The 23,930-nt window shown below is 43.5% G+C and overlaps 1 protein-coding gene across 28 annotated transcripts in view; it reads right to left on the reverse strand.

The window, feature by feature from the left end:
• Positions 1-23,930, reverse strand: part of MADD (MAP kinase activating death domain) — a 76,917-nt gene that overhangs the window by 52,693 nt on the left and 294 nt on the right. For all 28 annotated transcript variants that reach the window (XM_055716968.1, XM_055716966.1, XM_055716963.1 and 25 more), the window contains exons 2-7: positions 10,467-10,659; positions 7,054-7,668; positions 3,830-4,133; positions 3,350-3,481; positions 1,992-2,105; positions 1,103-1,183 (exon numbers count right to left, since the gene is read on the reverse strand). In XM_055716968.1, the coding sequence (XP_055572943.1) occupies positions 1,103-1,183; positions 1,992-2,105; positions 3,350-3,481; positions 3,830-4,133; positions 7,054-7,668; positions 10,467-10,528 (1,308 nt within the window). In that variant the 5' untranslated portion in view covers positions 10,529-10,659. The remainder of the gene's footprint in view (positions 1-1,102; positions 1,184-1,991; positions 2,106-3,349; positions 3,482-3,829; positions 4,134-7,053; positions 7,669-10,466; positions 10,660-23,930) is intronic.

The following is a 23,930-nucleotide window of genomic DNA, read 5'->3' on the forward strand; positions in this document are numbered from 1 at the left end:
ACACCTTGCTCTCCTGGTCTACAAGGAGAGAGAAAGAGCAGAGCTCATCACATTAGTTACACACTTTACCTTTAGATACTGCATGCAGCGTGCATAAGGAAAACAGAAATAAAGAGATAAAACCTGCTTGACACGATCAGCCAGGATGACCCAAGCTGATTAATGGCTTAGCAGGACCTGAGAGGAGAGACTGAGACCTCACACACAGATCTGTGAATGGAGGGGAAACAGAGATGATCATAGCTTGATGGATCAAGTCAGTTTAAAGCCCACGTGGCAAATGTAAAGGAGGAATCTGCAACTTTCTATACCAACCAGAAACAGTTAGCCCCGAACAACAGTAAAAAACAGAAACCATCTGTTGTGTCCAGGAGCATTTCAAATTATCCCTCACCTGGGTAAGAAATTAACTGCAGTTATAAGCCTCAGTGACCACTCAGTTTTCCAAATTAACTCTCTCCGTTAATATAGAAAAGCAGCAACTGGATACCTAGCACTTAATATCTGTATGAACTGATACTGCTTTTCAAGCTCAAAATGCTGTTGCTTTCTAACATGGGGGTCGTTCTACCTGGCCAACTATATGGAAGAGGCACCTTAAACAGGTTGACAGAAAAGTCCTAGTCCTGTGCTTCCCCTACAAATGATGAAAGTGGAAGCAGTAGAGACAGAAAAAGATGAAACAGGTAACAAAAATGACAACAAAGTCCTCTGGAGAAACTACAGAGAGATCTGAAACAAGATGAAAGTCTCAGATTTAGCTTAGTCAGGAGAAGACAATGTTAGAAAGTCATACAGCTCAGCAACCTCAAAAGAAACCCCCACAACTTTGTTTAACCAGCCCTGTTGATTAGCCCACCTCCACATTCAGAGAAGTAGACCTCTCCATGAGTGACCAAGGGACACTTCTTTGAACAAGAGTATCTAGTAGTCCGAAACATTTCCACATCCATCTGATGTGCCAGGATACACACCTGCTTTTAACACATTTTGCTTTATATTTGCTGACTTGCGTTCTTGTCCAGTACAGCAGAAGAGCTGTGCAAGACTACATCTGCTAAGTTCTACTGAGCCCGAGTCCTTTCCCCAAAGTGCTTATTACCTGTTTCAGATGTTTTTTCAGCTCTGAAGCTTCTGGTTCTGGCAGTGCTGGCAAAGATTCTGCATTTGTAGGAACGATCACCTGGAATTAAGCACAGCAACAGACTACAATTTCCCCAGCTGTAGTCATTTTCAAAATAGAATCTCCACCACACCAGAGACTGAAGAATAAAAGCCATAAAGTATAATAATTAATTTAAAAAAACCCCACAATACAACCCCCACACACAGACACCTGCATCAACACTTTGATTTTCACTTCTTCATGGTTGTTATTGTTCACAATATCACAAACTATGGACTTATCATTTACCACACAAAAGAGAAGTTTGAGTGAACCCACGCTCATCCTTCGGAATTTCCATCAAGGAGAAGAAGATATACACATTTCCCTTGAATTAGCCCTGCCTATGCCGCAGCAGAAAGTGGGATACATAGTACCATCTGAATCATGACAAACCATGGTGCTGGAATGCTCTTAGCAGACTGGGTTTCTTAGGTTGGGCTATAAGAGACAGGGTCTCTCTGCAAGAGAGCACTGAAGCAGTAAGCCGGCCTGAATTCTACCTTTCCAAGCAAAACAATGAGCTCCTGCTGAGAGCCGACTACTGGCAAAAGCCAGGGTCCCAGCTGAAGTAACTCAACAGTTCATATTTCTGAGAAGAATACATTGCAGGCAACTCAAGAAGACAGCTTTATTATTTTTTTGAGGGTTTATCTTCTAATGATACAGTCACATGAATTAACTGAAAAACAATGCCTTGCCAGCAAAAGAAATGAGGACCTTGAGACACAGCTAGGAACGGAATCCTAAATTCTCAGCGGGTACACCGCTGAAAGCACACAGTTCCCTGGAAACAAAGCCGCAAGTCCTTATGGACACCACTTACCCTATTGGTATCCAGGTCAATCAGCCATACATCGTCAGGCATTTTAAAATCCAGTTTATAAAGGAAGAAACTTGCTGGAACACCAATGATATAAGGTGTAGGGGCTAGAAGCAACTGAGAGAAAGAGAGACTTCAGTAAGGACAAGATCTGCATTTGATATCACCACGTCCTTCCCAATTATTTATTTATTAACTACAGGATGTTTATAGCTGAGGAGACACCACACAAGGCACTGATAATTAATTAATTTCATACAATAGAAACATTTAGGGGGGAAAAAAAAAAAAAGGCAGAATAAAAGCTCCTACTCAGAGACCTTCAATTTTCATCTGGAAGACAATGAATTTCCACGTCCTGTGCCTTCCCCTACCCTGGGATGTAATTTATATGACTGCATGGCTCTTGGGAAAAAAAACTTAGCTAATCTAACAGCTTGCCACATCTGTCAATCTGTCATGGACCAAGCCTAACTAGAGATGCAGTGAGCACAGCTGAATACACCCTCAGCTCAAACTGAGTCTGTGCCATTGTAAATATGGCTCTACCCATGCAAAGGGCTTTACCCTTACCCTTGTAATGGTATTTTGGTTTCAAAACAACATCTCCAGGAAGCAGAAGGAATTGACACATTTTTTCAAATGTACATGGAAAACCTAAGGAAAAATTCAGGTTGTTTCTGATAAGGGAATCAGCAGAGGGAAAAGCTTACATCAATAAGGCATGTAGCAGCTTGAGACCAGTGGCTTTAATTTATTCTTTAAATCTAGAACAGTTGGTCACCTCCAAGGGTGCTATGAGAACAAACCTGCAGCATCAGTTGCAAGAGAGCACTGAAGCAGTAAGCTGGCCTGAATTCTACCTTTCCAAGCAAAACAATGAGCTCCTGCTGAGAGCCGACTACTGGCAAAAGCCAGGGTCCCAGCTGAAGTAACTCAACAGTTCATATTTCTGAGAAGAATACATTGCAGGCAACAGATCCCAACCCCTGAATCAAGAACCTGCAAGCATCCTTAAATATTACGCTGGACTCTCCCCAAAGACCTTAATACTCAGCTGGGGGGAGGGTGGGGGGTAAATACTCGTCATAATATTGTGGATCTATGGTCTTTCAGTCCATTGCTTGTGAACTACTGCTTAGAGTCATACTATTCACTAAGCATGCTTTGAAGATATCCTAAATAAGTGGTGCTACCTCTGATTTAAATAGTTATGGCGCACAAAGAACGTTCTTTGCAAGGCAGACTTTGCTACAATCCCTGCGAAAACAGTGGGGAAGGAAACAAGGGCTACTCCTATATAAGTTTCAGACATCACAGAAACAGCCTTTGTAAAAGAGCAATAAAGGAAAAATACGTACCTGTTCTGCAGAGGCCATGCAGGTGGGAAGCAGAGGGATCACTGGGAACATGTACTCTAACGGGTAGATCATAGCCACAAAGGCCATCACAGACATTGAGAGTGCATTATAATCTCGGGACTGCAATACAACCTGGAACCAAAGAAACTCACATTAGCACTGCAGCCCATTCACTTCTAATGCTCCCCCGCCTCCCAGGGACATGCAAAGCTCACAGCCAGAAGGCCTCTGATTCGATAGCTGTGAACTGGGTGACCCTCTATTAATCTGTCTGAAAACAAGCTTCAGGTGCTTTTTTGAGGGAGAGCAAAACTTTTCAAAACAACAATGTCAGAAAGAGCTATCCCTTGCCCCCCTGCAAACTGATTCCAGGCAGTGCAGGAGACAGCTGTTCTACACACCCAGCCTGTTCTACACACTCCATCTGAAGAGAAGAGCACTTCCTACATACCTACCAAAGATCACCTCCTCCCTTCTTACCTTGTGCTCCAGAAGGATGCAGGTCAGCACCTGCAGGCAGGCATCCACTCCCAACAACTCCAAAGGCAGATGTAAAGGGAAATCCACCAAGGTGAAGCGGGATGGATCAGGAAGAGCAAAGGTCAAAGCTGGCTGCAATTCATGTGGCAAGACTTCCACATCCACCCGCTTCTGACCAGCGACAGGCATTGGCGAGCGGAGCAACCGGTATATCCAGGCTTCAATCTCCCGCAAGTCATGTAGCAATGCACTAGACTTTTCTTCCACCAGGAGGGAGCCTGTGAAAATCCGCCACATTGTATCCCTGTACAGGGAGAACAAGATTAATACTCCAACAGCTTCACTTGACAGCCCTTCCACAAGGGTCTTCCAGGGAAAAGGCAGACCCACCGTGAATTAAAAGATGCAGCTAACAATCACTTGGTTACACAGATGAATGGAGGGTAGGGATTTAACTTGCTGGAACAACCACTGTGGGGAAGTATAAATCTTCCTGCGGCAGGAATTAACACAAGTATGCCACTGGCAGGAATCCTGGAGCAGCGCAGGCGGGCAGTGCCCCCTGAGCCCCCAGCCCCATCCCCCCCCGCAGGCTCTCCCCGCAGCTGCACCATGGCCCCGCAGAAGGAGCCTCCCCAGCCGCTCTGGGCAGCCCGGCCCAGCGCCCCGCCACCCGCCAGGGACACACGTTCTCCCTCCTGCTCAGAGGGAACCGGCCGTGTGGCGGTTTGTGCCCGGTGCCCCTCGTCCCGCCGCTGGGCACCGCTGGGAAGAGCCTGGCCCCGTCCCCTGGGCACCCGCCCTGGGATACCTGCAGCCATGGGTGACATCCCCTCTCAGCTGCTCCTCTCCAGGCTGAACAGCCCCCGCCCGCTCAGCCCTTCCTCCCCGGGGAGATGCTCCAGCCCCTCACCACCTTTTTAAATCAACACAAGTATGTCACTCCCGCCTAAGAATTCCTTCATTTATTTAAAGGGTTCAGTCAGGTCCAGACCTCTAAAGATCTCTCATCACCCTGGTGCCTGAAATGCAGCACACACAGAGGATACTCTCACATCTCACCCAGAATTGCGGCAGACTGACTGCAGGATGCTGCTTCCAGCAGTCCTACAAACATTTGCAAGAATAGGAACTAAACCCAAGACAAGAAAAATATGCCACACCAAGATCTCCCAGATGTTTTGGCATAATAAAATACTCTTCTTTTATCCTACCCTAAATTTCATTATGTCATTCTTAAGAGCTGAATAACCAATAGCAGAAGGGGATGCATTTCAGCTGACAATATGAATTTCTGAAAGCTGTCTAGAGAGCCTTAGCCCCTTAATGTTGTAGCACAGTGAAGGCTGCAAACGTGTTGTAGCCATTCAACAACAAACTTCAGCCTGATAAATATCTTCAGTTACTCCAACAGATCCCTTAGAATGGCATGGGTTCCCATTAGAGGCTCTACCTTACAGTTCAAAAAGGAAAAAGGACACACTGGAGGCTTCAGAAAGGAAGAAAAATTAGAGAAGTTTGGAGGGGTCAAAAGAAGGGCAATTTGAGATCATGCCGAGCAAGTGATACACCTCTCAGGAACTGCAATGCTTCTCATCCTCCACTCTTCCTTCAGCCACTTGTAATGCACAAGACATTAGGTTGTTAACAGGCATGCTCATCCTTCTGCAAGCTTTAAGAATTCAGTTTCACCTTTATTCTGCCACCACTTCAAAACCGTTCCACTTTTTCAGGTCACGACTTGCAAACCACATGGTAATTCAAACCCACGGAGACGTATGCTCAGTATTCCTTCTCCTGCCCTCCTCATCTGTCACTCAGCTCTGCTCTTTAAGAATTATGTCCAAAAAGAGCAAACTTTTCAAATACCACACACCCTTCAAACACTGGAATATTTTAGCACCTCTTTCCAAAATCAGATGAGCTCTCAGAGTTGAGGAAAATAATTAAATTTAGCTCTTTTTCTGCTTCAGTAATTATCAGACTAAACCAAGTGACAAAATAAGCTCCCTTAATACGCACTTCCATGGGGAGGGAAAAAAAAAAAAGAAGTTTTGTTATGACAGAATAATTTTTTTTCCCCAGCAGTCAGTGGATTCAGGTGATAAATCTGCTAACGCAAGAGAGTCAGTTATAAGCCCAGGAGACTCACCTAGAACTGTTCCAGGGCAGTAACCCAAGAAGTAGGCTACCGCTCTGTGAACAGGACAGATTTCTCCCCCCCCTTTTTTGCAAAAAATGCGAAGAGGTCATAAAGATAAAAATGATAGATGTCCTGTCATTTTTTGCTTTTGACAAGTTTAATTTGGAATGTACCAGGCTACTTAAATCACATTATGAGCCATCTCACAGCCCCATCCCTCTTACTATTGAGACAATCTCCTCCTCCAGAAATTCCTTTTATATTTTCTCTTTTCAGTTAGCATATTGGAAAGGAAAATATCCTGGAATGTAGGTGTCAGGCACAACAGCACAGATAAAAATCCATGACTGATACACATAAAGACACTGTTCCTTCTCTACCCTACAGTGCAACAGCTTTTGTTCCATACCCAACATTTTAATAGCAGATATGCAAGATTACTACGTCACATTAAAAATACACCAAGTTCCTGTTAATTTGCTGTTACCAACCCCCATTCCCATATGCTTCCTAGACAACTCCTTTGTTTTCTACCTCTCCTCCCTCTCCCCTTCAAATATTGTACTTTGATCTCTTTCAGCCATTCCTGATTCTCTAGTCTTTTCTCTCCCACGCTGAAGTTCAGACTGTTCCATAAGCTCATTAGGCACACTTTCCATTTGGGGCAAGAGGGAAATGGTGAAATTCTCTACGTTGCTTCTTGGCTGTTTCTAGTTTTCTAGAGAATCAGTCCTGACATACACTGCCATGGAGCTTATAGGCCAAAGCAGCAATAACAGCATCAGTGCTCAGCTTCAGAAAAGATGATGCTCAGTCAGTTGTTAGCAGGATAGTGCCTCCTTAGGCATATCAAAAATTAAAATCTTACCAGGTTACAGAATCAGACAGAGAAGTTTTAAGTCAATCATCACAAAACTTTCCTTTTCCCACTGTGATCCTGGGTTAAAACATCAAAAAGGTCAACCGCCAGTATCTGGCAGCTTCTGCAGCCACACCTGTAGCTACAATTTGCCATGCAGACAATTGCAGCCCTGGACACAAACAGCGGGAGGAAAAAGTTCTTTCTTCCCCTTCAACATACCTCTGCACCCCACGAGGAATCCCCAACTTCTTGCCCAACAATCTCTCACTACAGCAGTCCACAAGTCTCTTGAGGGTGTACAGACACTCACGAAAGGTGGAAAAGAAGGGATAATGACTAAGGATGCACAGAGAAGTCAGAGTGCTGTTCCGAGAGCGATGGCTGCCTTTGGCCAGGCGCTTACTGCGCGGTGATCGATTCACGTCTGGAGTAGACTCTGTACTTGGAGCCTGCAGGGAAGAACCACTCTCAGAACTCTCAGTACCCACTTCCTCTTGGGGTGCAGATGCGTCCCCAGATTTGGTGGATTTCTGTCCCTCCCGAGCTCGATGGCCCCCCGTGCCTTCTCCCTTCTCCTTGGGTACTCGCTTCTGGAAGGAACGGTAGAAGTTGACACAGATTCCATAGCGAATGACACCTGTATCCTTGTCTGTGAGCGTGAAGACAAAGGAAGTGTCATCACGGAAGCTCATGCGTTTTTGCCGCACGCTCAGGCATCCTTCTGGCTGGCAGAAGAACACAACATCAGGTGGTAGGGGAAAGTCCACGTGGTCTTCTAGAGGGTAACGTCGCAGCAGTTCAGGAGTCTGAGCAACACTATCACTACTTGGCTGCCTACAAAAAAAAGCAAACAAAACCCCCATAAATAGTTGACTAATCATAAAGCCATGGAATGGTTAGTATGCCCATAATCATCTTTGGTATCTCCCTGCTAACGTGTCAGGAGCCTGTGGGCGCAGCTTCATCTTTATTTCTTCTCTCCCCTACTGTGCAGGGAAAGCACAACTTCTCAGTCACTAGTCACAATGCTCCATCACTAGCACAAGGCCACAGCTGCAGAAAGGTTAAATAAAAAGGTCTATACCATCTTTATCAAGGCCCAATACAAAGCCTTTTCAAATTTGACCAAGGAAAGGCCTTTCAGAAGTATGTTGTTCCCGGAAGAACATATTATCATGTTTTCCTGACTTTGATTTCATTTGATGAATTCAACCACACAGGTTTCCGGGCAACACTTGGGTAAGAAATACTGTCCCTCTCCAAATATACAGTCAGATGAAACCTCCCTGGATTTCAGCCATCTATGAAAATTTAGTAAGAAAATCCAGTATCAATTCCTAACTGGAAAGACAAGAATTTACTAGGAAAGAACTCAGAAAAATAGTAGAATGATATGGACCTCATCCTGTAAAATTTTCAATAAAAAGTTCTAGCAACCATAGATATAGATACATATTCCTGGGTTTGATTTTCAAGTTGGATTTGAAGTGTAAGTTATTATAAAAGCCAGGCATTAATATGCAGACCTGCGTAACACTGGCTCACCAGCCTTTTTACTACAATCACTAATGGAACACAAAGACAGAAAGGTAATCCTGTTCATTCCTAATTTTCCACCAGAAGAACAGATTCTTTCCAGATATTAACTATTTCCCTACCACTATTTTTCTATTAAAGTTACTGCGTAAGTGCCAGACAAATAGTATGAGATCCATGTGGCGAAGGAAGAAAAGTATGTCCCCAGAACAACAGCTCTTTGGTTTGACCTCTTTGCTCTAAAGTCTGACCTCTCACCATTTTCTAACGTAATTAGCATTTAGTATCATGTTTACTTAATGGGATGTAGGAGACCTGGCTCCACCATCACTCTCCTATGGGATCTCCTACAAGACATTTTCTCGCCTTGATACTTTAGACTTGCTCATTTTGAAATAGAAATTACATTTGCTTTCCTCTTATCTGAGAGGTGAGAAAACCCAAACAAGTAGTAATAGAACGCTGGTAATTTACAAAAAGTGAGTTTACACTGATGTAAATAGCTCTGCTGACTAATTCTCCCAAACTAATATTTTATTAAAGAAAAAATAAAAATGCTTTAGTAATAAAGCATAAGTTGATCACAGAATTTATCCTGCCTGTACAGTTAAGTACTGAAATACTGTATGAAAAGAAAAAAGAAACCCTGAAAAGCTTTTACATACAGTGGACACAACTAATGCATCATATGCTGAAGAAGAAATGTCAAATAATGCTGGTACTGTTTAGAGAGTTTATTTGACAGTAAATGGTTAAAGGACAAAGTCGCCAACAAAGCACCAGTGGATACATCATCAGTTCATGCCTTTGCAGTAATATTAGCTACAGAGTCTGCTCAGACATATAGAAAATCTGCATCTAATAAAAGGGAATACTTCCAAAAGGCACTGCTATTTGCACATGGTAGATAACAAGATGTGATGGTAAAGGCCACGTGGAGCTTTAAGGACTTTGCAGTAGCTGATTACTTCAGTCAGCTCCATCTCTTATCACAGGCATTTTTGTTCAAGTGCCTAATGAGACAACACACCTCTGGGCATTAGCAATCCAGCTGCCGCTGTCCAGCAAAAACCAAGAGAACTGCAGGACTCCAGAAGTGATGCTAGCAAATTCCTCAGTGGGAACATCAGACACTATAAGCATTACTGGAGGAGGCAATTAACATTCCTTCCTCCTTTTCCTAGTCAGTGACACACATATGGAAAACTTCGTTATTTTTCTACATACAATAAGAACTAATTAAACTATTATTCTGTCCAGAATATACAATAAGAGAAATAATTATTACTTAGGATTATATGATTTCTTCCATTTAGCCTATTTAAATGCTGCACCCCAAAGTATTCCAAAAAGGAAGTGGGAGGTAAAGCAACAGGGTGATGCACATAAACCACTGATACTTAAAAATGAAAGTAAAATAGCCTTCAGAACACACGCATCAAATAGACTGGCAGAAAGTTGCTGCATAAACTTTGAATAAAGAAAAATAGCATTTACTGAGCACCTGTGTATTTGAACAAACAGCACACGTATCAACCGTACATTTCATATACACTTTAAGTAAATAAGCATAATGTTTTGTCCGCTGATTGTTAATAAGACTTTAAAAAAATAAAGCATTCGCGTCATTCCTATGAGGATAAATGAGTATTAGAAGGAGAAACAGCCAAGTAAGGCAAGTTCCAGATGATTTTTTTTAAACTAAATTTACAGACTACGCTTCAAAGGCTAGAAAAGTAACCCTAAACTAGAATTTTACTTGCATGTGGCTTTCAGTATTTTCGATTTCTGAATCCCTCTATCCTGATGCCAGCAGAAGCAAAGTTCAGATGCATAGGCTACCAGAGAGTCATATATAAAATCACTTTTCTTAGTCACCCTTTGCAGACCCTCAAAAAGCAGTCTGAAGACTGCAAATTAAAGAACTTTGGCTGCACAAGTATCTTTTAGAAGGTGCCCTGGCCCAAGTAGATGCTCCCATTATGCATTCCAGACAGCACCTGCTCAGCTCCAAGCAAGGGTTCATCGGTGGATGCCAGGCTATCCATCCCCACTCTACTGCCCAAACAAAAGCAGTGCTGAGACTCTTACATTACCTGGCTCCAATGATCACAAGATAGTCAAGTAACCGAGGGCAGGTTTTCTTTTTCTGCACCATTGTCCTTGACACCCCTCCCTATGTCATCTCAGTGAATTTCTGTTCATCGATCCAGTGGTCAGTTATCCAGCCAGCCGTGATCGACTGCCTTGGGGAACAGAATCTGCTTGGAATCGTCTGGCAAGTCCAACCTGCAATCAAGAAAAGCAAGAGTGTCAAAGGCATAATCAGGAATACCAAATACATATGAGCAACTTCATGACCTTAATTACATTCCCCAAAATCCTCAGTGTCCTGTGCAGTTACGGACATCTACCGATCTCTCTCTTCATGAGTATAAAACCACAATCACATGCCCACAAAAGCAGAGAGAGCTGAAAAACACACAACAAAGTACAAGAGGACCTCAAGAAAAACCAGACAAACAAAGCAGCATGTCACTGGCAAAGAGCTATTCATGAAATGGTTCGAGGCAAAAGTATTGTTCAGGAAAATCCCTGGGATTCCTCAGTGCTTGGGAAAGGAGATTTAATTGGCAATCTGTACAGTTAAACATGACTGACATAAAACATGCAATCTGAACTTCAGCTGTCTGATAAACAGACTGACTAAAAAAGGGATAATATCAAGAAAGTCTGATCTGATATAATGCACCTCACCCTCCCAAACCTGGATGTGGCCTAGAGCAAGAATGACCTCCACAATCCTCAACGACTGAGACGTCCAACACTTCTTCTGTGAAGATACAGAACCACAGTTCTACAGAACTGCAGTTTGCAATAGCAAAAGTGCTTCTGGTAAATCATACTGGTTTTTTCACTTACTTTATAGAATTTCATTTATCTTGTGTATCTGCACCATTTAATCTTGATATCCATGCCTCCCACAGCTACTTTCTCAGACCACTTTATAACAGAAAAATCCCCTTGGCACAATTGGTATTTTACTGCAGCATTACCATTTGTTAAAAACTATGCTTAATAGACATCCAGAATTCACTAAGCACTGTAAAATTGTTCCTTCCAATCTCACCGTTCACACTCCATTGAATTCATGACAGAGATTAAAAAAAAAAAAAAATCTTACAAAGTAACAAATTACAATGTTTCCTATCTACATTCAAAAACAACCTGAAAACAGAAATTTTCTGAAACAGTTCTTGGAAACTCTAAAATCAGAGATGCTCAAACTATATAAGTTGAGCACCCCAGTGCAAGCATTAATAAAGTTATTTTACATAAAAACATGTGAACTGATTCCCTTTTGGGGCATATTCAGAGTGAGGTTTGTATTCCAGTTCATATTTACATCCTATGGCTATCACAGAATTCAGACAACTATTATTACTGTACTGAAATCTTTCAGTTCTGCAGCATAAAGTTTATAAGTTTATCTGTTATATAAAATTATAACAGATTTATTAACAATGTGTAAATCTCACCAAATTTAGGTAATATTCTTGATGTTTCTCTCATTAGTTCACAACCAAAGGTCAGTTAAAGCCACTGTAACTGTCAGCATCTCACAGTTGCATTCCAAGTCTAGCAACATATTTGCTTTGTAACCAGCCCTTCGCATTCCAGGTACAGACTTGGGGAATTTTATTCATGAGCCCGCCAAATACCAGTAAAAACGCAAACACACACAAGAAGTATGTATATAATTTATCAAAAAAGGAAAATCATACTCATAAGTATTAATTATGGAATAATAAACTGAAAGGAACCTTAACGCTCACACCTACAAACCCCCACGTTTTATAAGACTTTGTGGCACGGTTTTAGCAGATCCTCAGTTACAGCCGTTGTAGGTTCCTACGTGACAGCACTATGAATCACCTTCTCTGAGCACCAATACTTCATAAAGTATCTTCTCTAAACAACAGAGAAAACACAGGCACAGGAAGCAAAGCTCCTGTCTCTTCATTTCTCTTCATTTTAATGATATTACTGAAAACATTGTAAAATCTGTCCTGCAACAGCTCTTGATCCAACATATTCTGCAAGTATTTCGGCATAGATGAACTTGAGAAGAACAAGATGAAGTTGGCATGATCAAGGGGATCTTTTTGCCTTCAGTTTGAAGAACTACTTTGTTTCCTTTCCAAACAGCTTTACCCAGAACTGTTTAAGGAACCCACTGTTCAGTTACAGATACGGGCATAAGAGTAAATTACCATGAGGTAACCTACGAGTTTGACTTTGAGGAACTTCCACTGCTCAATGGTAACCAAATATATGTTCTTCCTCTGTAACAGAGACTATCCTACTCCTCAGTGAAGACGTAGAAACTAAACTGCATTTACAACGGACTAAAAACACATGCAATAACTACAGAGTAACTGAGAGGCTACAAGACCACAACCTTAGCTTGCCTTTTAGTAACTTGTCCATATCCTGTGGTTTTGTCCTGTTCTCTAGCCTGGAGAACACCTCTTAGGACTGCAATGCTTAACACAGCTTCCCTACAGTTCTGCAAAGGAGCTAGCACGGTAGGCAATACAAACACTCCATCAAAACCATAAAATTTTCAAACGAGTATGTGAGCAGACCACCAGCACAAGGGAACACATGCAGCGCTTCCAATGTCCCTGGAATGGCTGCAGTTGCATCCTAGTGATGCCATAAATCAATAATTCTGTCAGGTTTTTTTTTTTAAAGAAAAGATCTGAGCGCTTCCAAAGATTCCCGATTTCTACTGCAGCACAAGTAGATCAGACTGCTGCAGATAATCTGCAGGGGCTTCTAGAGGCTTCTAGGGGCTCCTATGCTTGAATACTTATTTTTAACAAGGTCATAGTTACAGTGAGACCTAAGAGGACAAAGGCTTTCTTTTGGAAGATGAAGTTCTGTTGGACTGGAACAAGAGCTAGAAGAATTAGAACCAAGTTCAGGTTTTTTGCCTTCCCCTATTCATTCTCTTGCTCCTTCAAAGACCTAGTAATGCCTGATGACAGCAGTTCAAGAGCATTAGATCAGTATTTGCTGGAACTCACCTTCCTACTCCTGACTGGAATCAGACACCACAGCTGATGATCTGTATGAACCCACAGAAACAGGCGTTACAGTGCTGCCTTTCCCTCCCTATCTCCGAAAGCTTGCTCTCAGGCCAGCGTCATTCCCTGCTCTGTGCTGCTGGAAGCGTTCATGCAGTCGCATGGTGAACCACATTGTGGAATCGATACAGACCAAAACTAACACACTCCCTTCTCCTCCCTTGCCACTTTTGTTTTTACGAGATTACTTCTATGGCTTGGTTCACCAAGTGGCCACACAAATGCTTGTGCAGACACAAAGAAGAGATAGGAACAAGCAGCTAAGGGAATCTGGAAAGCCTGACTGAATATAATACAATCACAGAACTACAGATGACAGCTTCTTCTACAACAATAAAGAGGTAAAACAGTGTCTTTCTCAGAGGTTTGCTATCACGCTGCTTCCAGCTCCTAGATTTTACAGACTAAGTACATCAGAACAGAAAGATTGAAAAACCGAGAGACACTCCCATTTCTCCTCTTTCATGCTGGCATTTGGACCAGAACCAAGAGATTAATCTTGCCTCTGAGATGGTACAGGTTTTGACATCGATGGCCTCTCCTCTCTCTCAAGCTGCTTTAACTCTAGGTCACTATTTCTGAAAAGGTTTTCTGCAGTGTGCTTTCTCTTTGCAAAAATCCTGGAACCAGCCCTTTGAAGGCTGAATCCTCCAGCAGCGCCTGAGAAGAAACTTCCTGTAACTTCAACTCAAGAAAAGGAGAAAATTAAAGAAGCGAAGGGCACCACAGAAACATACTGTACAAACACATCACATGTCAGAGAACACCATCATTTCAATAAGCACTCATATGCATGGTGAACAGGTTGGTGAGAATTAACACCACCCACATACTGTAGCAGCTGTCAGCAATACTCACGAACTAGGAGAAATTGGCACAGTAGCCCAGACACAAAGACAAAGGCCAGAGCCAGCACTAACCCACGGCCTACCAGTACTCAAGATGAAAAAAAGTGGTCAAAACAACACTTCTATTACTGGTACTACTCTACATTTCAAAACCCCCAAAACACCCACAGTTTAGGTTGTAGCACAACTTCTTAGAGGACAATCTGCATGGTATTCTGCAATTTAAAGTCCTCCCAGAAAAAAGGCTATATAAACTCTCAAGAAAAGCACCACACCACAGAACTGATGTGTGAAAGAACTGCAGCATTTTTTTACCAGTTCAGAGCCATCTGTGTCAGACCGATACCCAGCATTAGTCCTGAGTGACAGGAATTGTGCAGCACGCCCATCTCATCTACCCCTTGGAGTCTTCAGCCTTTTTAAGTGTCTTTTCTGTCTAGACACAAAGCTAGAGGAACAAAGTAATTTAGTCAAAAAATAACTTGAACACAACAAACTGTTAACCCAACTTAGCTCACTTACAGTCGTTTTCCTCACACAGCAGCTTTCAGCTTTGACAGGCCAGCCTTACACTCAACTGCATGATAGTCAGCAGGTATTTAAATCACTGCTTGAAAAAATTACATGAAGACAATGAGATTATTTTCCAACAGCCGGATGTTAAGCCCTGCTTTTCTTGCAACTCTTCCATAGTTTCGAACGGTACCAGAAAGGCCTCTCCTTCCATTATCTCCAGCTTTTATCTGGTACAAGGATCATACTACACAGTTCACCGGTGCATGCATATCTTTAGCATATAAATCAGGGTCATACAATTCCATTTGCTAAGTGAAAAGCATACAGTGGGACATTAATTTCTAAAAGAAAAAAAAGAAAGTTGTGAAGGAGACAGCAAGAATTACAGGACAGAAGCCACAGGAATTCTGGTTCACTGAAATGTCACCTTGCAAAAGACCAGATTTCCTGCCATGTCCAAAAGGAACTAAATTTTCCGTTCTAAAATGTCCTTGGAACATTGTGAATTTCTATTTGTTCTCAACCAAGACAGCCTGTACTGTGTTCAGATCTATAGCCACTATGCCTGACCTCAGTGCGTTGGTTACTGTGAACTCAAGACCCATACCAATTGGACTCAACAAAGCTGAAACAAACACAAGTAGGGCCAGGAGTTTCAATGCTCCCTTGTTAGCTGATTTCTGTTTCCTCTTCTCACATTACACACCTTGAGTATTCTGAGAGAGACAGCTATCTGCTAAGCTAGAGAAATAGGTGCAAGTACCTCAGGACCAGCCAACCTCACCTGCGTGACCAGGAACCCCATGTAACTCACTGCAGAACTGGAATTACCACAGTTAGAAGCACAGTATGATCTGTTGGTAGCTTTGACCTGTTTTTAGACATTTTAATAACCTTTCTGGAATCTTTACCACTGAAATTTTGGTTACTAATTTTTCCAAGTCTATTTCAAGTGATTCCAGCCATTATCTCTGGTATAGCACATACTAATTTTGTTTGTACCAAGCTTTTAAAGAAGCTGACAAGCAGTCCCCATTTCACTTGAGCCATTTTGCACTTCCTCTGCTTTTATCAATATTAAACTTTGCTAGTAGTTTTAAACTTAAAAATACGCAACATTCTAGGAAGCCCATTATCCCTATTACCCAGATACTACAGTGGTTCTACTAATGCAAGAAACACAGATGAGTTGAGAACACCTCCCCTTCTCCAGAGTTTGACAGAACATGGAACGATTTCTGAAACCAGACCTGGACAGACTCGCTATTCTGGTGCAACTGCTTTGTGTTCTACCATCCACCTTGGCAAGGCAGCAGTGCATGCCAATGCTGTGACTCCTAAAAAAGATACTAGCACTCTGGCACAATTAAAAAAGAAGGGTGGCATTTTCAAAGCATTGCAAGCATGCCTAAAACAGACAATGGCATATTCATCTAGTATAGTTAGTCTGTAATATAGGTGTGGTTCTGCAAAATGCCTAGGGATAGTTCCAAGCATAAGAAATCACCCAGTAGAGAATCACCCAGGACTGCAGGCAGGTTCTAAAAGCATCCTCCCTGGAGCACATGCATCACTTGAGTTAGTAAGAGTTCCTTATGGATAAAACAGCAGATGCATCCCAACTGTTTCCACCTTCCATCTAGCCATAAAGCTTGAGGGGAAGGACAGAGTAAATCAGATTAAAGAAAATTACAAAAATGAATTGGAAAAACAGGTTTCGGTAATACAAAAAGACATCCTTGGAAGCCCTTCTGAAGAACAGTAACGATTTAAACATCTCTTCCTCTCCTACTACAAAATGATACTATCTCTTTGCCTTCTGAAAGCAGTACTGACACAGCCAAATAACTTTAAGCCTCCACATCAATTTTGCAGAGCAAAATGGAGGTAGCATGGACAGAGGTGCTGCCAAATAGACCTAACATGACCAGAATTAGTTTGCAAACAGAAGTATCACGCCACACAGACAGGAACCTTTCTGCAGCATCACAGAGCGGAGCTGGACTGATTCAGGCTCTTGGTTGCTATAGTGACAGATTTCCCCATCCTGTCATATTGCTGGTCCTTGAGCGCTGCCCCCTCCCTCCCTCCTGCTTCAGGCAAAGGCTTGGTGAAAGCAGCCTGCTGTACATGCAAGACCACGCAGTCACCACACATGCACATGCTGTGAAAACAGACCCACAGGTAATCTGATTCAGATCAATCTCCATAGCAACCCCATCTTTAGTCCCTAGATCTTAGCCTGGCGGGTCTATTTATAGAGCAGCCGCAGCGCTCCACCCTCTCCACTCCACCACCAGAGCTCCCAGCACTGCCCACACTACAAACAACCTTCACCCAGGCACAAGGACTGCCTGCAGCCAACGCTGAAACATACTCCTCCTGGCACCTGCGGGCCCCAAGCCAGATGACAGCATAGTATCTGCAACACACTGAACACCTCCCGGTTGGTGAGGTTTTCCATATCCATGAATACCACAAATATCAGAAGTCATTACTGCTCACAGAAAGCTGAGTACCAGCGGCAGCTGACAAAATCCACTTATCCAGGTACCTAGAGGACGCCTCCACAGACATCAACTGCAGCTGCTCCTTTAGTCTTGTGCAAAAAGGCTGTGCAAAGTGAGCCAAAACAAACGTGCAGTCCCAACAGGAACTGGCAGGCAGCAGCAAACGCAAAGGAGTGGTCCCAGCACAGCTGTACCCACCAGCAGATACTTCAAACCATGTGGCTAGGACATTCATCTACTAGTTGTTTGAAGAAAAAAAAAAAAAAAAGAATAACAAGAAAAAGAAAAATCAAGACCGAGGCCTTGAATGAGCCATGAGAGATAAGCATGTGAGAAAAAAACAGTATGCAAATAGTGTTATCCATTTTCCTCTACTACACTCTTGGGGAAAACTATCAATGATAAACTAATACAGGAGAATCACACACTTGTACAGTAGTTATTTGCTAACAGGAAGGAGATGACAGATTTTAGCCTCAGCCCCAGTTCATGTCACACACTTCAATTTAGGTTAAAGACCTTATTCTCCTCCCCTCCTTCACTGCCTGAACACCTCTGTTGCGATCCTCCCTGCAGCACCTCATAGCACAGGGCATGCAGAGCACCACTCACCATCTTCTCATAGAACATAAATTCTAGCATAAAAACCCGCTGTCAACACAGCCAGTCCTCCGGCTCTACGCCATTTGAATTTAAATTCATCTTTTATTTAAAAATAATCTCCAGAGATTTGCATGAGAACAGTAACACAGGAGCTCTGGCTCCCTGCGCTTCATTCTTTTCAAGTCTGCCCTTTTTTCCCCTCTCTCCTTGTGCAACGTCACCATCACAGAACACAAGAGCCTTCTCTTCTACCTCTACCTCATCAGCTTTTCAATGATCCTCACATCCCAGTAGCAGCCCCTTTGCAAGTGGGTGGGCAAACCAAAACCTACACAACACCCCCAAACTGAATTAGTGTCACCTTCTGCAACCTACAGCATCACATTCTTTCCCAAACCAGAACTGCTTTTGGCTCAAGCTTTGAGTTGAGAAACTTTCTCACTGCTTCTGAGTGCAGCCTAGACCCCAGCACCCGCAAGATGCTCCCATTGCCAGCCCTCTGCCCAGCTCCTGTTTGAGAAGTAGCTCCCATAACACAGGCACCAGCAGGCTTTTTTCCAAAAGCCAAACACTGCAAATGTACAGCCATAAAAAATTTACAAGAAAACAACAAAGCATGTGACATTTGAGAAGAACTGCTGGATGCAGCTGCAACTGCTAAATTATTCAGTGCTCTCCCCTGCCACAGCAAGCAGCTCTAGGCCAGGAGCTCAGGGAAGAGACGTGCGCAGGACAGCAGCAGGCAGAAAACACACACCGCAGGCAAACGGTGAGGACTGCGCCAAGGACTATTTGCTTATGCCTCTCCTATAGGTTTCAAGCCGTTCACCTTCTCATTTAACTCACAGAACCACCACCACCACCACACACAGGCATGTTCAACTCTCCTTCCTGGAGATGGGCCACGCAGGGACAAATGGCAGCTCGCTAGGACCCCAGCACTAAATCCCAGCCACCTATAGGGCAGGAAAGGGCAACACTCACAGCCAGTGTGGAAACACTGAAGTATTTTTATTTTTTTTGCTCGGGGTAATGAGAATCAGAAAATAAAGTACTTGAAATAATCACCATTTGGCTGCTGCTAGCACCACAGAACTGGTACTCAGAGCCTCACATGTTTTGCCTCAGCCTCTCCCCATGTATGACACCTGCCTTGTTCTTCTTCCCTCTACACGTCTTCCCCTTTTCTTTATCGACACTATGGAACGGCAGAAATTCCTACTCTCAAACCAACGTTACTATTGATTTTGGTGATAAATCCTAGTACCAGCTGGTCAAAACAGAAAGGAAATCAAAGAGAAAAGCCCATCTTCTCTCTGCTCAGGCTCCGGGATGCGAGAAGCCTGTGCTTGGCTGACCCACCCACACACAGACACCGGGAGAAGCCAGCTCAGAGCCAAGGGGAAGGAACCGCTACAAGCCACTGCTGGGCCAGCGACTGACGGAACAAGGGGTCCCAAGAGGACCTTCCAGACATTGGCAGTGACCGCGGCAAAGGAAGGAGGGAAAACAGAACACCTGCTGGGTATGTCTGAAGGCTAATGAAAGAAAGAAGGGAGAAACGAGGCAGCCTAGAGAACAGAACAAGCGTGCCCAGCTCGTAGCTCCAGCAGAGCACTGTTTAACCACTCTCAAGTGGAAACAAACACAGTCACAGCAGCAGAGCGGCTCAGTGTTTGTCAGTGAAGCAACTATGGCAAACACTGGTTTTGATTCTTAATCATCTTTATCTGATGAGACGCAAATGGGCAGAGGCAGAACTCCCCATCTCCTGCCACACAGGCCTCTCCAGAGCATGTACAACAAAGCCAGGCAAGAAGAGATCCAGGGAAGCTGGTGTCAAAGCTACAGGCAAGAAGACAATCAAATATTTGATACTGACAGTGGGAAATTCAGTCAGACTATAAAGGGAAGCAGGACACAACCATGGCGCCAGAACTCACAGATGTGACAAAAAGGAACAGATTAAGAAAAACAAGGCTGCTCTGCTCCTATGATAACACACAGTTCCTGGAGGTCATCAGATACGTTTACTGTTAATCTGCCCATCTTTGTCCCCTGTGTAAAAAACAAGGCTGATTTCCTGATTCTCCCAAATACCACTTAGAACAACTGTTTAGCAACTAGGTAGAAACACAAAAAGAAGAGATCTGACAAACATTACAGGATACATCAAAGGCAACACAATGACCAGCCCTTTTTTGAGGGCTGCTGCTGCTGTGAAATACTGAAGGCTGTTGAAGAAACAGAAAACCACAAAACTTTGTTCTTTGCTGCTACACTGATGCATTATTTCTCACAGGCACCTGGAAACTCAACAGCCTCTCATTTAACCACAGTGCCTAGGAACACAGCACGAGAACTGCCTCAGCATAGGTAATTCAGGCATACACAAGCTGCACCTCTTAAATCACTGCAAGGGTCCTGACAGTAGCAGTGACTACAAGTAAACACAACCTTCGCACAATGCAGTGATCCCTGGGCACCAAAAGGCACAACCCCCACCCCCCCCAACCTGGGATTTCGCCAGTACGAAATGATTTTAGAGCTCCTATAAGTCATTTCTTTAAAGTTTTGCTGGGTTTGGGGTTTCAGTTGAATATTCTAGTTCCAAGAGACAAGTCAGAAGCATGTTTCTCAGTCATCAACAGTAATTTTCATGTGGTCGTGACAGGTTTAAAGGCCTCCAGGGACAATGGACTTAATTGCTCTAAAATTATTCTCTAGCTCAGACAACAGAGCAAAGACCAGCTGAATTACACAGGCTCAGTTACAGAGCGCGAACAGTAGGTCATCGTAACAGTTCTTCATAGCTCTTGAGGAGCTCCTCTCCTCGAGAGCTGGAGAAGGGAAAGCAGAAAACCCTTCCATCATGAAAAGAAATATCAGAATCATTCCACACATTAACAGACTATCCCACTAAAAAAACATTGCCTTCTAATTGATGCTTCATGCCGCTCATTTTTATTTCACCAGGTGTCTTGTCAGGCCACCAACGTTGCTTTTCTTTCATGAAAATTTATACCTTGAGATAGATGGAGATCATTTGAACCAAGGAAGTGATATTAATCTTGCATATCAAACTCTTTCATTCTTGTTTCTAAATCCTTCCCTCACTGCTGCAAATCCCCAAGCAGTAGCTGCGCTGTGTGTTTCCTACTAGTGTGTTGAGTAACTACATCAAAGCCCTTCTGCTAAGAAGCTGCCTGGAAATTTAATGTAGTATATCTTAAACTCAGGCACACCAGGGCCAAGGACATTTGCAGGAATTAATCTGGGGTGTAATATACGCATTGCCTACCTCTTGTTCCTTCCTAATGGCAAGTAAGTGAAACATTCAACTCTGTACTTGGTTTTAAAAAGAAGTATCCATTTCCATCTTGTGAGCACGATGGCACTACCCACCTAGTTAAAAAACTACAGCATAAAACAACAGCCAAATCACTAAATTTTATATCATTTGTGATCCACTCTCATGCACTAGATCTAATTACAGTACTTTTAAAAAAAAAAAAAAAAAAGTAATTTATCTAACTGTATCTGGGAGGAAGTATCAGAGAAAATCTATTAGCTGAAGTGCTGTAAATTAAAAACTGTTGAGATTTATTCCCTTGGAACTCAGCAGTACTTGTGTCTTGCTAATTTAATACCAGAAATTTTCATAAATATTTTTTTTTCAACTGTCTCATTGCAAAAGATATTAAATAAACCAAACTGAACATCTTTCCAGAAGTAAGTCTGGTATATCCTATCTACACATAACGTGAGTATTAGATATGGCTTGAGGTGAGAGGGAAAAAGCTATAAATGATGAGCCCCTGTGCCACTCACCCCATGCCAGACAAAATCAAGGCCAACATTAATTTAATTTAGGAAGATGGTATGAACAAGTGTTTTAGTAAGATCTGAGATGCACTGATGCCTCTACCATTTCTATTGAACCATCAATTCCAGTACTCTAGAAACTAAAAAGCTACTTTGGCTATTTGGGCAAGGCTTAATGTTAAAAATCCCTGAAACATTGATTCCTCCATCTCCAAAATCCATCTGCAACAGACTGAAGATGGACTTCATTACATACACACCCTGTCCGCTTTCAAAGGCGTTACAGCATGGTATCAAGGTTGAAGGAGAGGTTTGTCCTCTAGAATATTTACTTCATGTTTTTCCATGAAAACTTTAAACTAGAGGACCTGTATTTTTGCCAGTTGGTTCACCACCATTCACAGCTTTGGTACATAAAACATACGTCATGAAAATATAACTTGGCCATATTATGCTTTTTGTATGGACAGCATTCTTCCAGCATGGCTATTACTTTCCTTTTTGCCCATCCAGTAAAACTGAACAGGTTTAAAAGTAGTAACGGTGTGGAAACTAATGCAGTAGGACACTGAAGCTTACAGCTTGAAAGCTGTTAATTTGGTAAAACCACAGAAGTCCAGACTTGCAATACAACTGCAGCACCACTGGACAGGCACGTACAAGATCTTCTAGTGCGGACAAGGCTGTATTATTTTAGAAGAAAGAAAAAAAAAAGGCAGCGTTCCAGAAAGTTGCTGATGATTTTACATTTTATTAAACACACAGCAAGATGCTTAATGCGTGTTTAATTAATTGCAGGGTACAACCAATTTGGTCCAAGAGCTATGCATTTTCTAAGAACACAACAGTAAAGCAAAAGAAGTATTTTATAGCTGGAATGATCAATCGGTTCAGTATTATATAACATGCTATGAGGGGACGGCCAGGTTAGAGCCTGCAAAAACTGCATTTTAGCTATGTCAGATGTCTGAGGTGCTCTCCCTGATGTGTCAGGATTGCAGATTTTCAGTAGTGCTGAAACCAGCAAGTACTCCCTGTGTCCGTCCAAAACAGTTTCCAAGGCTCAAGCTGAGTAAAGTCCAAAAATGGAGACACTTCCCAAATAACCTATATTTGGATGACGCCGGTTTCGTTACGTGACCCTCAGAACACCACAATACATCTTCCCTCCCCTTGCTTCTGTCTACCAGCAACATCCTTTCTGCAGATAAGCGATGCTGCAAAGAGCACAGCAAGGACACTTGAGAGCACACCAACAGAAATGCCGACCCAGAGTGGCACCGAATGTAGAGAAAATGGCTGGCTCGCCTAGGGACAGCACATTATTGCCAAATTCACAGTCCTACCCCATCTCCATGGGGCTGCAAATTTATCACATATGTTATCTTGGGTATGTCTGAAAACAGCGTGGTATACCAGGAAGTTCAGGGAGGGAAAGGAGAGAAGAAAGCCAGACAAGAAGTCAGTTTCCTCCAAGGCTTATCATTTCGCTAAACACTTCTTTATTGTGACTCCACACAAACAGTAATGAGGACGAAGCTTTCTTGCCCTCCTCTGCCTGAAAATAAAAGGGAACAACACAGCAAGGTGGTGACACCCATTCCTAAGGGTCCATTTATAGGTCACTTACTTAAGACACTGCCCAGCGTGAAGTGGATTTCCTATTCTATTGTCCTGGGGAGTAACAGGATCTGCTGTTTACGAACCAAGGAGTAACAGCACCTTTCCCACTCCCGCTGCCGCAGCAAGCCCGCACAAAGCTGCGCCCCCGGCTCCTCACGGGGGGCCGGGCCCGGCCCCCCCGGCCCTTCTCCCGGCTCCTGCCGGGGCAGCGGGCGGGACAGCGGGGGCAGGCACAGAGGGGCGCCGGGCGGACCCGCGCCCCCACCCCCGCCGGAGCCCCTTCCCCCGCCGCCGCCATTTCCAGCCCCGGCACCCCGCTGGAAACGCGCGCCCGACCCCCGGGGGTGCTGCCCGCCGCCGCTCCGCCGCCGGCCGGTGGCGGCAGAGCCCCGCGGCGACAGCAGGCACCCCGCCACGGAGCGCAGCTCGGCGGGCCGCCACCCCCCGTCCCCTCCTGCAGCGACCCTGCGGCCGGCAGCGAG

This window comes from Falco cherrug, chromosome 7 (genome assembly GCF_023634085.1).
Source record: "Falco cherrug isolate bFalChe1 chromosome 7, bFalChe1.pri, whole genome shotgun sequence".
In the NCBI taxonomy this organism is placed as follows: domain Eukaryota; kingdom Metazoa; phylum Chordata; class Aves; order Falconiformes; family Falconidae; genus Falco; species Falco cherrug.